A 16003-nucleotide genomic window follows, 5' to 3' on the forward strand; every position below is an offset into this window, starting at 1 on the left:
TGAGGATACACAAAACATGTCGTTTGGTATTACAGCGTCCACACTTCTGATAAACCGCACTACCTGGTGCGATCTAATTAGAACCGGACTCGAGACTACCTCCTGAGGTATTAAATGCTGCGTAGTGTGGACGCAAACCGTATTTAGCACTTTTAAGCCGGCTTAAATGCAACTAATACGGTTTAAAGGCATAGTGTGGACAGGGCCTAAGTTTGAAAAGGCTTGAGTAAAACGGTTGTCTGTTCTATCATAAGCTGTGTTAGTTTGGCAGTTTTCCAAGTTTTTTTTTTTTTTTAACAAGTTCACTGGAATCTTTCAGGTAATGATTCAGCTGATTTTTTGTAAGGAACAAGGAAACAATTAAAAAGGGTCGGAAAGAGGGAGGAATTAAAATAGCCTAATTGTAAAAAACAAAAACAAAACAAAAAAAGGCAGCTATAAAATGAAGGCGACCTCTTGAGACTGGATAAATGAAAAGTGTGCGAGAGAGAGAGAGACAGAGAGAGAGGCAGAGGGAGGACGGGACGACTTAAAATATATATTTTAGCCTATTTTGATTTTTGCAATTTACACAGGTAATGGTTATATGAAATTGAACGAATACTGATACAAGACGAGCTAAAAAACCGTCAACCCATACATTCAATATATGGAAATATGTATTGAAGTACCGGTTCATATATTTTATATATAGGTTTAGTGTTTGTATATTAATATATGGAGGGAATATATTTTGAATATTTTGTTTGAAATTTAATAATAATAATAATAATAATAATAATAATAATAATAATAATAATAATAATAATACATGGAATATATTATTCATACACAAAAAATGTATATAATATCTATATATGGTGTGTTGATTTTTTTTAATACAAATGAAATATAATTTCAATACATTTTTAGGCCATATAAGCAATATTTCAAAATATATTTTAAAATGTGTTTATTTAATATTTGTAATACATTTTAAATATATGTGCCGTATTACAAAAAGCGGCCGATTTTGTACTATTTAAAATCGATTTATATCTTTATCCCTATGTTTTAATACATTTTAAAAACATTCACCTAGTTTTGAAATAACCTACTAATATATATGGGTCATTTATTTAAAATACATTCTTGTCTATATATTTTATATATGGTTCTTACGTATGGGATGAGCAGCAGGTGAGCCTGGTTACCATATTGTTGTGTTTTCGTTCTGTAAATGCTTTTTTTCAATACTTAATGCATAAACTCAATATCGTGCCAATAAAGTTCAATTTGAATTTGAAAGCGAGTGAGCGCGAGAGATAGAACCCGTCGAGTAAAAATAAAGATTTTTAAAGAATTACAAAGAACCTCGAGAAAAAGAGAACTTGAGAGAATAAAGAGGGGGGAAAAGTGTACGAGAGGGAGAGGGTAAGCCTGTTTAAAATGTACAATTTAATGAGAAGAAAAAGATAATATAATGAGAGATAGAGAGACCTCTCTGCTTTTACAATGCTTCCCTGTGCTTTACTGTACTGTCCCTCTCTGTGCTTTTACAATGCTTCCCTGTGCTTTACTGTACTGTCCCTCTCTGTGCTTTTACAATGCTTCCCTGTGCTTTACTGTACTGTCCCTCTCTGTGCTTTTACAATGCTTCCCTGTGCTTTACTGTACTGTCCTCTCTGTGCTTTTACAATGCTTCCCTGTGCTTTACTGTACTGTCCCTCTCTATGCTTTTACAATGCTTCCCTGTGCTTTACTGTACTGTCCCTCTCTATGCTTTTACAATGCTTCCCTGTGCTTTACTGTGCTGCCCCTCTCTGTGCTTTTACAATGCTACTGTACTGTCCCTCTCTGTGCTTTTACAATGCTTCCCTGTGCTTTACTGTACTGTCCCTCTCTGTGCTTTTACAATGCTTCCCTGTGCTTTACTGTACTGTCCCTCTCTGTGCTTTTACAATGCTTCCCTGTGCTTTACTGTACTGTCCCTCTCTATGCTTTTACAATGCTTCCCTGTGCTTTACTGTACTGTCCCTCTCTGTGCTTTTACAATGCTTCCCTGTGCTTTACTGTACTGTCCCTCTCTATGCTTTTACAATGCTTCCCTGTGCTTTACTGTACTGTCCCTCTCTGTGCTTTTACAATGCTTCCCTGTGCTTTACTGTACTGTCCCTCTCTGTGCTTTTACAATGCTTCCCTGTGCTTTACTGTACTGTCCCTCTCTGTGCTTTTATAATGCTACTGTACTGTCCCTCTCTATGCTTTTACAATGCTTCCCTGTGCTTTACTGTACTGTCCCTCTCTGTGCTTTTACAATGCTTCCCTGTGCTTTACTGTACTGTCCCTCTCTGTGCTTTTACAATGCTTCCCTGTGCTTTACTGTACTGTCCCTCTCTATGCTTTTACAATGCTTCCCTGTGCTTTACTGTACTGTCCCTCTCTGTGCTTTTACAATGCTTCCCTGTGCTTTACTGTACTGTCCCTCTCTGTGCTTTTACAATGCTTCCCTGTGCTTTACTGTACTGTCCCTCTCTGTGCTTTTACAATGCTTCCCTGTGCTTTACTGTACTGTCCCTCTCTGTGCTTTTACAATGCTTCCCTGTGCTTTACTGTACTGTCCCTCTCTGTGCTTTTACAATGCTACTGTACTGTCCCTCTCTATGCTTTTACAATGCTTCCCTGTGCTTTACTGTACTGTCCCTCTCTATGCTTTTACAATGCTTCCCTGTGCTTTACTGTACTGTCCCTCTCTATGCTTTTACAATGCTTCCCTGTGCTTTACTGTACTGTCCCTCTCTGTGCTTTTACAATGCTTCCCTGTGCTTTACTGTACTGTCCCTCTCTGTGCTTTTACAATGCTTCCCTGTGCTTTACTGTACTGTCCCTCTCTGTGCTTTTACAATGCTACTGTACTGTCTCTCTCTATGCTTTTACAATGCGTCCCTGTGCTTTGCTGTACTGTCCCTCTCTGTGCTTTACAATGCTTCCCTGTGCTTTACTGTACTGTCCCTCTCTGTGCTTTTACAATGCTTCCCTGTGCTTTACTGTACTGTCCCTCTCTATGCTTTTACAATGCTTCCCTGTGCTTTACTGTACTGTCCCTCTCTGTGCTTTTACAATGCTTCCCTGTGCTTTACTGTACTGTCCCTCTCTGTGCTTTTACAATGCTTCCCTGTACTTTACTGTACTGTCCCTCTCTGTGCTTTTACAATGCTTCCCTGTGCTTTACTGTACTGTCCCTCTCTGTGCTTTTACAATGCGTCCCTGTGCTTTGCTGTACTGTCCCTCTCTGTGCTTTACAATGCTTCCCTGTGCTTTACTGTACTGTCCCTCTCTGTGCTTTTACAATGCTTCCCTGTGCTTTACTGTACTGTCCCTCTCTATGCTTTTACAATGCTTCCCTGTGCTTTACTGTACTGTCCCTCTCTGTGCTTTTACAATGCTTCCCTGTGCTTTACTGTACTGTCCCTCTCTGTGCTTTTACAATGCTTCCCTGTGCTTTACTGTACTGTCCCTCTCTGTGCTTTTACAATGCTTCCCTGTGCTTTACTGTACTGTCCCTCTCTGTGCTTTTACAATGCTTCCCTGTGCTTTACTGTACTGTCCCTCTCTGTGCTTTTACAATGCTTCCCTGTGCTTTACTGTACTGTCCCTCTCTGTGCTTTTACAATGCTTCCCTGTGCTTTACTGTACTGTCCCTCTCTGTGCTTTTACAATGCTTCCCTGTGCTTTACTGTACTGTCCCTCTCTATGCTTTTACAATGCTTCCCTGTGCTTTACTGTACTGTCCCTCTCTGTGCTTTTACAATGCTTCCCTGTGCTTTACTGTACTGTCCCTCTCTGTGCTTTACAATGCTTCCCTGTACTTTATTGTACTGTCCCTCTCTATGCTTTTACAATGCTTCCCTGTGCTTACTGTACTGTCCCTCACTGTGCTTTTACAATGCTTCCCTGTGCTTTACTTTACCACTGTCTTTAGGCTACATTTGAAAAGCATTTCTTAATGTATTTAACATTAGGTTTTATAAGACTGAAATCATTATTCCGCTGTAGTTTCAATCAGGGGCTGTGGAGCCAGGATGAAGCGTTTGCCTCGGGTTGACCTGGTTGAAAATATGTAGTTTGAAACGGTTGTGTCCAGCTCCGGGACGAATCTGAACCCATACATTGCAGAGTAATACAAATGTAAATGCATGCAGGGCTGAATTCAGGGTTGAGTCACCCGGGGGCAGCTCTGTGTCGACTCAACCTGGGTTTTAATGTGTAGTGTGAAAACAGCTATACATAGTAGCCCAGTGTTTCCCTTTCAATTCGAAGATGACCATCAAACATTATGGGATATCCCTGCCCATTGGATAGGTATCGCTGAGCTCTTTATATCAGAGCTGCCAATAGTCCCCTTCCTTGGATGATGCACTAGGTCCCGCCCACCGAGGGTATAAAACTACTATTCAAAGGAAGCCATTTCTCTTTTTCCTTCTCAAGACAGTACAGTAAGACCTCTGTGTTTAGCTGAGCGTATTGATAAGAAAAGAGCTTCTCGAGTCGAGTCGATTGTATTTCCCTTGGATTCGTGCTGAAAGCTGGCTTGCCGCTTTCTCGGAATCAATGACTTTGATTAGACCAAGTGTTTTGTCTTTCTGTCTTTCAGCGGCCTCCTCGCTTGCAATAGGCCATCTTTTGTATCTGTCTGTCATGTGTGAGCAACTGCCTGTGCAGTCCTCCGCGAATGGTTGTCTTTTCTTCCGGAGAGTACACAGTTCCTTCACGGGGCTAGGCATTTTGTATCCCCGCTGTTGAGTGACTATTCCAGCTGCGTCTCCTCCATGGGGCTAGGCATTGCTACATCCCCGCTGTCGAGTAGACCCTCTTGGCTATGTAGGCCCGCCTGCTGCGGCGGGTTCAGGCCCCCCCCCAAAAAAAGTATGATTTTTTATTTCTTAGATGCCCTTATCCAGGGCAACTTACAATTGTTACAAGATATCACATTATTTTTACATACAATTATATTATTTATTTATTTATTTATTTATTTTACACATTATCTTTACATACAATTACCAATTTATACAGTTGGTTTTTTACTGGAGCAATCTAGGTAAGAGAAAGCGTCAGTTCTCCTAGTGGCCCCCAAGTGGCCCAGGAGAGTCTGGTTTTTGACCTAGTGCCAGCTGTTGCACGGCCAGCTTTGGGAGATGCACTTCGCTTGGATCTCCTCAGTCAGACGAAAGGCTCTCTTTCGCACCCGGACCGGGCAGGTTCCGGCTATGAGTCTGGCCCCTGAAAGGAACCGCTGGTTAGCCCTAGAGCTATGAGATGCGGTTGTGGGTACATTGCAGAGCGCTAGGGCAGACTCCACTAGGTCTTTGTACACCTATAAGTGGAGGTATTTCCAGGCTTGGTGTCTGGCTGGAAGCCATGACCCCATATCTTGCCCTATGCCAGTCATCTTACAGTTTCTGAAAGAACTGCTTGATGCTGGTAGGTCACCTTCCACCTTGAAGGTGTATTTAGTGGCTATCTCTGTTTGCCATGCCTCGTAGATTCAATGTCTCCGGGCGTGCATTTCTTGGCTACCTGTTTTCTTAAAGGCACTCGGCGATTACGCCCTCCTAGGAGGACTGTTCTCCCCGAATGGCCTCAATGTTGTACTGGAGGCTCTCACGAGGCCCCGTTTGAGCCCATACACTCCATAGAGTTGAAGTACCTGTCTATGAAGACAGCCTTCCTCTTGACTATCACCTCCGCTAAGCGGGTCAGTGAGCTGCAGGCGCTGTCTGTGCACAGCTCCTGCATGCGTATTGGGAAGATGGCAGCAGGGTGTCTCTGCGCACCAACTCTGCTTTCCTCCCCAAGGTGATGACAGCCTTCCACGTTAGTCAGTCTGTGGAACTGGAGTCCTTCCATCCACCTCCGTTTGCTTCAATGGAGGATGAGAGATTAGATTTTCTCTGCCCAGTGCGGGCATTGAGATGCTACGTGCATAGCACAAGAGCTCTGCGTCAATCTGACCAGCTCTTCGTCTGTCACGGGACACTGACCTTAGGACAGCCCCGCTGTAAGCAGCATCTGTCGCATTGGATTGTGGATACAGTCTTGACTGCATTTAATAGTGCTGGCTTGCCCCCCACCTGGTAGGGTAGATGCACACTCCACTAGAGGGTTGGCTGCATCTTGGGCCCTCTTCAGAGGTGCCTCGATGTCTGATATTTGTACAGCGGCTAGCTGTGCTACCCGCATACCTTCTCCAGGTTCTACCGTCTTAACCCTTTGTGGTCCTATGTGGGACCCTGTCCGACATCATCAAAAAGACGTAAAAAACAGGTCTCTAGTCATTTTTTCTCCAGAAAAAGCCGAGAAAACCATTCAATGGCCGAGTGAGACCAATAGGAGCTGAGAGAAGCCGAAAAAAAGGGGCGTATCTGAGAAACACAGATAGCCCCAGCACCACAGAGATAACACGGACATAAACAAACAAGATAGCTGCTTCTGCACCCAGTGCTCAAAGAATATCACGGACATTTACAGAGCTTTTTTGAGATGTTATAGAAATAAAATAATGACTTGGATCACATTATTGAGGAGTATAGTGATAAAACGAGTGATCAGGAGATGATTTATCGGTATGCACTACTATGAAGAGGTATGTGAAAAATACAGCGAACAACGGGTAGGGCGGGGCTGGAGATGCAGTACTGTGTGTCCTGTTGATATGCAGTGCCTTTTAAACCTGTTTTACCGTGAAAGAAAATACTTTTAAACAGCGTGTCTAAAATAAACTGTGCATGTGAAAATAAATTGGACCTGACGCGCCTGAGACGCACTGAATAAATGGACCGCAAAGGGTTAATGTGGTAGACCCTGCTCTGCCTTCATTAGGCATGAGGGTCCTTGAGGGTGTAAGTTCACACTGCTAACCTCTGGGTTAGACAGTGCTTGTGCGTCCCTCATATGCTGCCGTTCCTTCTCCCTCGTGACGGCTCTGGTATACATTATCCCATACATAATGTTTTAGGTTAATTACCATAACCCTGGTTCCCTGAAAGAGAAGATTACCACCAACCGCGAGATCGCTTCGGTCGTCCTCATGGGTTCGACGGAAAAAGAGAAATGGCTTCCTTTGGATAGTAGTTTTATAACCTCGGTGGGCGGGACCGAGTGGATCATACAAGGAAGGGGCCTATTGGCAGCTCTGATATAAAGAGCTCAGCGATACCTACCCAGTGGGCAGGGATATCCCATACATAATGTTTGGTGGTTGTCTTCTCTTTCAGGGAACCAGGGTTATGGAAAGTAACCTAACGTTCCCAGTCCTGCTCCTGGGAACCCGTTGTGCCTGCTGGTTTTTATTCAGAGTTTTTGAATTATTTTAAAGAACTGTATATAAGGAACTGTATATAAGGAACTTGAAATCTCCCAACTTTTTATGAACTAAATAACAGTTTTCTGTTGTTGCTCTCAATCAAACTCTTAATTCAACCAATAGTGTGCTTAATTCAGACCTTATTCTCATTGTTCATGTAAAAAGTTGAACATTTCAAGTTACTTAATACAATTTTAGACATTATCTTTGAAATATCCTATTCTTTAGCTAACAAATAACTCAAAAACTTTGATCAGGTACATTATTAGTTCAATTAAGGGTTCAGTTAAGTACTGGTAATTAAGAGCAGCTCAGTTGGAACAAAAACCAGCAGACACAGGGGGTCCCCAGGACCAGGACTGGGAAACACTGACTAGCATACACAGGGGGTCCCCAGGACCAGAATTGGGAAACACTGACCAGCAGACACAGGGGGTCCCCAGGACCAGAATTAGAAAACACTGACCAGCAGACACAAGGGGTCCCCAGGACCAGAATTGGGAAACACTGACCAGCAGACACACTATAGCGACTAGCACCCATTGATAACGTTTTCATACTCGCCGTGGATCGACCAAACACCATGTTTAAGGTGGTACGGCTGGATTACATTATTAGATGGTCAATTCCGGTTTAAGTTTAGTTTAACAATCCTGCTTTGAAACAGTATGATGTTGTGTCGCTATATGTTGAATTTCTTATATTTGTATTTAGCAATAAAAAGTCAATTTTAAGAATAATAATAAAAAAATGACCAGTGTTTAATTTTACCGTTTTGAAGCCTAGGCTACCTCAAATTCCATTGTGTAAAATAAAGGAATGATATGTAAGGGCTGAAGTAAAAAGTTTAGTAATAAAAAGTTTATATTAGCCTAGATAACGACACATAATTAAAATGGAAAATTTAAATAATGGCAGAGAGAGGTTTGTATCACAATACTTAACATGGTTACTCTCTCTCTCTCTCTCTCCATATATATATTTTTTTCTTCCTTTGTCTAGGAGTTGAGAACAATAAGCTTCACAATGGGGAACGAACTCAGTTATGCTTATCACATCTCAGTTATCACTGCAGACTGCTCTCATGCCTCAACTATAGATTCTCTGTCAGTTACTCTGATCGGCACCAAAGGCCAGAGTAACAAAATGAAATTGGACCACAAAGGACTGCATTTCTTTAATGAAAGGGTGAGTATATTCATTATGAGTTTATCAAATACAATGGCTAGATAGACATATATACAGATAGATAAATATATAGATGGATAGATAGATAGATTGATAGATAGATAGATATTTTTATATTTTAAAATACTTTATTAAACACTTATAAAAAGTCAAAAACATTGAGACAAACATTAAACAATATTTCATAACAAATTAACACAATTGTTTCATTAATTAAATATTAATAAAGAATAGCCAATTATATGAATTCAAAAAACACAATATCAAAACTTCATACACAGTTTATCATCTTCAATGTCTCACAACACATCATATATACACCAAATCTGCTGAAAGCTCTCTAAATGATTTGTAATTTTATAATAACTAAAATCTAGCTTCATTCTGCTTAATAACAACATTCTAAAAATGGTAACAGGATCTTGATTACTAAAACAATTCATCTTATTTCTTCTACTTTTTAAAATAGCCAATTTGGCTTGTCCAAAAATACAATTGACAAGTTGAATTTTAAATCTGTCCTTTTTGTTAAATCTAAAACCAAAAATAAAGATTACGTCACTGAACTGGAAACCCAATCCAACAATAATATTTCTCAGCACATTTAACATTATTATTATTATTATTATTATTATTATTATTATTATTATTATTATTATTATTATTATTATTATTATTATTATTATTATTTGTTTATTTAGCAGACGCCTTTATCCAAGGCGACTTACAGAGACTAGGGTGTGTGAACTATGCATCAGCTGCAGAGTCACTTACAAATACGTCTCACCCGAAAGACTGAGCACAAGGAGGTTAAGTAACTTGATCAGGGTCAGACAATGAGTAAGTGGCTGAGGTGGGATTTAAACCGGGGACCTCTTGGTTACAAGCCCTTTTCTTTAACCACTGGACCACACAGCCTCCTTACATGGGTTTTAATCTTTTACAAAAAGGAAAACAATGAAAAACAGTCTCTTAGAGCAAAAGGGCAACTATCTTTAGGGTTAATAATACACACAAAAGAATTAACAGCAACAATAGTGTGTAAAATTCTCCACTGCAGATCACCTGATCTTTTTGGTTGTGGTGGCTTGTATAAGGAACCCCCGGCTGGCTGTATATGTCCTTTCACCCCCAGCGTCTCTCCCCAAGGAGTATCAGGTAACGACTCAAGCTGTTTCTGATGTTGTGTTTTTACACAAATTCTATACCGCTTCTTCCCATCTACTGTAGCCAGGGAAAGATCTTTCAGATCTTTAACAGTCAACAGCTTCCCTGGCACATCAGAGTCCAGACTGAGTTCAGGGGAATATCTAAATCAGGAAAATCAGGGTCAGGCAGAGGCAGAGTCTTATTTCTAAAAATATCCTCCAACAGCTCTATGTTTTCCTCAGGCATGGCATTGCACACTTCATTAATGAAACATTCAGCTAAGCGAACAGAGCGGATTCCTGGCTCTGAAACCAAGGGCTCTGACCTCGTCCATGAGAAGCTGCGATAATCCAGCAGCTGTCTCAGTTTTACTATTCCTGCCCTCACTAAATGCTCTATAAAACTGTTGGATTCCCCCCAATTTTGTTTTTAAACCAGGATTTGCTACAAGAGGCTCTTCTAACAGCCAGTATAAGGTTACATTCCCAGGATCCCTCTTTACTGTCAGTAGCTTCCATGCTTTAAATAAACTGCCATAATATTCTGGCAGCTGTTTCAGACCCAATGTATTAAACTGACAAAAAAAGTTTTATCTAACCCCATCCCACTCACCTGGCGAAGGAACAATGAAGCAAACTACATCCAAGAATGTCTCTCGGGGAATACAGCAACCTCTGCAGGGCCTGAAGCCGGAACGCAGCAATTCTGCTGGAAATGTCTGTAAGGCCCTGTCCCCCTTCAACCAATGGCAAATAGACCACACTCTTTCTCACCCAGTGCACTCCACTACAAAAGAAATCCAACAGTACTGATTGAACTTGCCTAACCAAACTTTCCGGTGGGTCTAAACAGATAAAACGATGCCATAAGCTAGAGGCCACCAAGTTATTGATTATCAGCATTCTTCCTCTATAGGAGAGTTGGGGGATGAGCCACCTCCATCTCTGGAGTCTGGCCTTCACCTTCTCCAGTTTTCCCTCCCATTTTTATAATGCGGTCATCACCTCGATATACTCCCAGATAACGGATTCCACACTTGCTCCATTGTAATCTACTGGGTAAATCTGGAGGACGACCGCCTTTCCAGTCTCCTATAAGCAAACCACTGCTTTTAGCCCAATTATCCTTGCTGATGACAACCTTTCAAACAGTCTTTGACAGATAGTTAACTGAACAATATCTGCTTGATTGATCACTATAACTCTAATGTCATCAGCATAAGCTGTGATCTTCACTGGCTCACTGGAAACCTGAGGGATGGACAGACCAGTCATGACCAAAGGCTCTGTAGCCAATGCATATAGCATTCCAGACAATTGGCACCCTTGTCTAATGACTCGCTTTACAGGGAAAGGGGTACTCAAACCACCATTAATTTTCAACAGACAAAAAATAATTTAATCTTTTCTATAAAACCGGTCCCTCACTCCCACATTTTACCCTCGATCTTAAATTGAGCAATATTTAAATTTACGTCATTAAGCACCATAAATACCTGTCTTCTAAGTGATACTACATGCTTAAGCTGGGGGGATTTACAGCCCAAAGGGATTCTCTTTAACCCCGACGTTAATTGCCCATGGCGAGCTAACTGTCTAGAGTTTCATTTTTTAAAAACGGAGGAACATTAGACAGAGTTAAAAACCTGAAACCTGAAAAAACGTATCATCAGTAACAATAACCTGTTCCACTACTTTAGAGACTAAATCAACTGAACCCAAAAAAACAACAATCGATCCACTCATCTGAGATGCTGATTTAATCTCTTCACAACCCACAACATCCCCTATTGCCAACACACATTTATCTAAGGGAATCAAAACTTCTGAAACAACTTTAACTCCATGTCAATGGGATTTTCAAATGGGAAATTAGTAAACGCTCCCCACTACTGTATGTATTTGTGTACTTGATATACACAAATACATACATAAATAAATAAATATTACTTTTTTTTTTCTTCCAAGCAATACATTAACAGTGTAACTTTCTTTTTCAAACAAAACAGATCACATTACAGAACAGTATGAAACAAAGGTTGTTTTTCTTTTTAGATAGCCAGCTAGCTAGCTAGTTTGACAAATAGCTAGCCTTTGTTAGACAGATAGGTAGATAGACAGATAAACTAATAGATACAGTAGATGGATCAATTACTCATGTTTTCTTTTTGCATTTGCAGCACAAGCAGTATAAAATGCACTGCAAGGAGAGTCTGGGAGATATCGTGCTGGTGAGACTGGAACATGCACGCTTTCAGGGGAAACGCTGGTTCTGTTCCAAAGTGATCGTGGAGGACTGTGCAGGGGGGAGGAGCTTCAGGTTCCCCTATAACAGCTGGGTGAAAAAGAATCGGAGTGTGGAGCTGAGAGAGGGCACAGGTCAGCACTGCCTTAGTAGTATTACACTCAGGGCAATTCAAACAGCTTCAAATGTTCTACATTTTCCACCAAACATTCGTATTATAGTGACTAAATGTGATACAGGTATAAGACATTTTATGAAAAAGCAGCATTTTTTTTAAAAATAATAATCACAATAATGGCACCAATAGAAACTTCAGAGTCTGACAAAAAAATATATATATATATATTTTTGGTTTGCCAGGGGTATCTGAAATGGAAAATAGAGTAATTTTAATGTAAACCAGGAGGGTCACAAATTCACAAAATGCCTCTAGCACAGGGAATTACCAGGGCCTTAGCACAGAAGTGGTTAATATCCATCCATCCATCCATTATCATAATTAGAGGATCACAGCAAGCCAGCACCCAACCCAACAGGCAAATATTATTATTATTATTATTATTATTATTATTATTATTATTATTATTATTATTGGAAATCTACTAATATATTATCTTCATTTCATTGATGAGAAATAAAAAAGTATTATTATTATTGCTTTTTAAGCTAGCCTGACAGATAGCTAGCTAGATAGACAGAGAGCTAGTTATACAGATAGCTAGCTAGCTAGATAGACAGAGAGCTAGTTAGACAGATAGCTAGCTAGATAGACAGAGAGCTAGTTAGACAGATAGCTAGCTAGATAGACAGAGCTAGTTAGACAGATAGCTAGCTAGAAAGACAGAGAGCTAGTTAGACAGATAGCTAAAGATAGACAGAGAGGTAGCTACACAGATAGCTAGCTAGCTAGACAGATACCTAGTTACACAGATAGCTAGCTAGTTTGATAGCTAGACATATATTTAGTTAGATAGACAGATAGCTAATTTGATAGCTAGCTAGTTAAACAGATAGGTAGTTAGACATAGCTAGTTTTTCCTATTAACGAGAGTGTAACTGTGACTTGTGTTGCAGCAAAGAAACCCAATGAAGATGAACTGGACATCTTGAAGCAGAACAGAGAGAAAGAGCTGGACCAGCGAAGGAAGACTTTCAGGTACAGTAACCATCAGTATAGCACTTTTATTTATTTATTTAAATTCTGAGAACATTCTATCATCAGACTTTCTATAACGCTCAGCACCTATGGCGATGAAAATGTGTGCAAGTTTTATCTTGCTCTGGATGCATTTCATTTATAATAATAATAATAATAATAATAATAATAATAATAATAATAATAATAATAATAATAATAATAATAAATAAATAAAAGTGCGACAATGATGGTTCTTGTTGTTATGTAAGCTCTGGCAAAGGAGTAATCGATAGATGTCGGACACTGTTTAGTGCCCCGTCCGGCAAGGTTGGTCTTGGCACAGCTTTTACCCATTCCCTGATTGGGATGCGGTGGGCTGGTTGGTTTACTATTTATCTAAGCAGTTGTTTAGAAACTTTGGGCGGGTAGTGAAATACTCAGTCACCTAATTTAATTTCTTGGACGAGCCAGTGACATTCGCCAAATTGTGATTGTTTAATATGTATTTCTCTCATATAAATTTATCAAGTTGAACTACTCTGTTGCCGTGCGTTCATAGTTCAGCGATGGATGATAACAGGGCTGGTTTGATCGGGCGATAAGAGCAGCCTGCTTTAGCTGGGTTTTGGGGTGTAACCCAGCCTTTATGCTGCACAAAATCTGCACTCCATGAGCGGCGGCCATTATTTTGAGGACTTCTTTGCCGTGTGGAACTTTGGAAGTGTAAAAAAACTTGTCAGAATGTTAACAATGAAGGTTACAATTGAAGGGATGTTACTTAAAAGGCTGGAGCAACATGTGGGGACAGAACTCCAGTTAATAAAAATCCCAGATAGGTGCTCTTTAAAGAACTACAGCTCCCAACATACCTTGCAATTGCCACGGGTGAAAAGGCATGCTGGGAGCTGTAGTTCTTACCTGTCTATGCCTGCTTTGTACAATCTTTCTCTTTACTTTTCACGCAGATGGAAGACCTATGCAGAAGGAATGCCGAAATGTGTGGATATTAAGAAGACCTGCAATCTGCCGCTGGATGTGCAATTTTCATTCAGCAAAAACACAGAGTTTCAGTTTACAGTCACCTCCGCGTAAGATCTCCTTTACTCTCTTTCATCTTTTTTTATTTTCTCATTCTAATTCTTTCTTTCTCTCTTTCCTTCAGCTTAACTTTTTCTTTTTTTCTGTTGTCTTTTTTTATTCTTTCTTTTCTCATTTATTTTTCTCTTTCTCTCCTTTCTCATGTATTTGTTTTATGTATCATTCTCTCATTTATTTTTATTGTAATTGTTTCTTCCTAATTCTTCCTTTGTTGATTTTTTTTCTCATGAATCCCACAGAAAATGATCAGAATAGTTTTTCTGTTGTTTGAAACATTATACTCAGATCACAGAATTTATACTCAGATCTTGTTTTTTTCTGAAATGATGAAAGATTTTTTCTGTTTTAATCCTGCAGTCTGGTGAAACTAAAACTAGTGGAATTTATACACTTTCAAACTCACTGGAGATCCATGGAAGACATAGAAAAGTACTTTGGAGTCAACAAAACTGAAGAGTCAGGTACTGTCTGTCTGTCTGCTGTTATCACATTGAAAAGAATAGCATCTGTTTATCTAGTTTTCTGACCATCTGTCTAACTAGCTATCTATCTTACTGTCTATATGTTTAACAACTAGTTGGCAATCCGTTTAACTAGCTATCTGTCTTACTGTCTATATGTTTAACTAGCTAACTGTCTAATTAGCTATCTATGTCTAACTAGCTGTCAATCTGTCTAACTAGCTATCTATCTTACTGTCTCTGTGTTTAACTAGATAACTGTTTACTAGCTATCTATGTCTGATTATGACTATCTGTCTGTCTAACTAGCCAGCTGTATATCTGTTTGTCTAGCTAGCTAGCTATCTGTCTGTCTAATTAATCTACATATTTGTGTAACAGGGCAGCAGTGTGGTGTAGTGGTTAGGGCTCTGTGCCCAGTTGCATAAAACATCTTAAGTGAAATTTCCCCTTTAGTTTTCCCCTTAAATGTTCTCTAAGTATAAGTTCTCCTGTGACCTCAATACTCAACGGTGGCTCACTAACGTTCCTAACCGTACTATGCCACCTGGTGGCAATTACACGAGATTGAAGGTCAAGTAATTTATAAACTGTCACAGAAACCCGAGATGGAATTGTTTTCCTGTAACTCACTGAAGAGGCCCATCTATTATTTTTTTATAATACATGGTTACCCTTGTGATACTAATATTAAAGACGAGGTTCAGCAGTAGAGTGCGTTTTTTTTAAACGTAGTGTTTAAGTGCTGTTCAGACGGTCAATGTCGTTATCCATTATCCATTTCTCCAGTTTCTCTGAGATACGAGTGTACCAGCTTTACTTTTTTTTTTTTTTACGTATTCTCATTTTGTTGATCATTAATGAACATTTCTGTAATGTGGGTGTTGTCGAGTGTTTGAATTTAAAGTGATGGTCTCGAGGCGTTGAATGGGTCAAAGTTCAAGTACATTTTCCTCTAGAGGAATTATCACTTTTTGACGTCACTACTGTGGTATTATGCCTTTTTTAGAATGGCTCAGGATGCAAATATCATCCATGGGTGAACACTGGCCAAAAGTCCTGTACTGTCTAGCTCACAAAAGTGCAAAGTGCAAAAAAAAAAAAAAAAATCCACAGCAAGCCCCACTTAATCAAAATGGAAACAAAAACAGTGTCCAAAACAAACTCACTATATAAATCCACACTGTAATAAAAAATAAAAAAAACTCAAAGGGAAAACAAATCCAGTTTAAAAACAGTCCACACGCATCATAAAATATCATAAAAACAATTCTTTCAACAGTGCTGCACCATACCACTGTGAGCGTCGGGCCCTTCCGCCAGACAGCCTGTGAATAGTTTAAGGAGCCACCAGATTCTTCCGTCCACCCTTTGGCTCCA

At 39.8% G+C, this 16003-nt stretch overlaps 1 protein-coding gene across 1 annotated transcript in view; it reads left to right on the top strand.

Annotated features, from left to right (window-relative positions):
• The first annotated feature begins 407 nt into the window (after positions 1-407).
• LOC131696830 (polyunsaturated fatty acid lipoxygenase ALOX15B-like) overlaps positions 408-16003 on the top strand; it is a 30425-nt gene continuing 14829 nt past the window's right edge. The window contains exons 1-6 of the mRNA XM_059033374.1: positions 408-575; positions 8348-8533; positions 11862-12060; positions 13001-13082; positions 14030-14152; positions 14520-14623. Of these exons, the coding sequence (XP_058889357.1) occupies positions 8372-8533; positions 11862-12060; positions 13001-13082; positions 14030-14152; positions 14520-14623 (670 nt within the window). The 5' untranslated portion in view covers positions 408-575; positions 8348-8371. The remainder of the gene's footprint in view (positions 576-8347; positions 8534-11861; positions 12061-13000; positions 13083-14029; positions 14153-14519; positions 14624-16003) is intronic.

Source organism: Acipenser ruthenus, chromosome 11, assembly GCF_902713425.1.
Source record: "Acipenser ruthenus chromosome 11, fAciRut3.2 maternal haplotype, whole genome shotgun sequence".
NCBI classification, from domain to species: Eukaryota; Metazoa; Chordata; class Actinopteri; order Acipenseriformes; family Acipenseridae; genus Acipenser; species Acipenser ruthenus.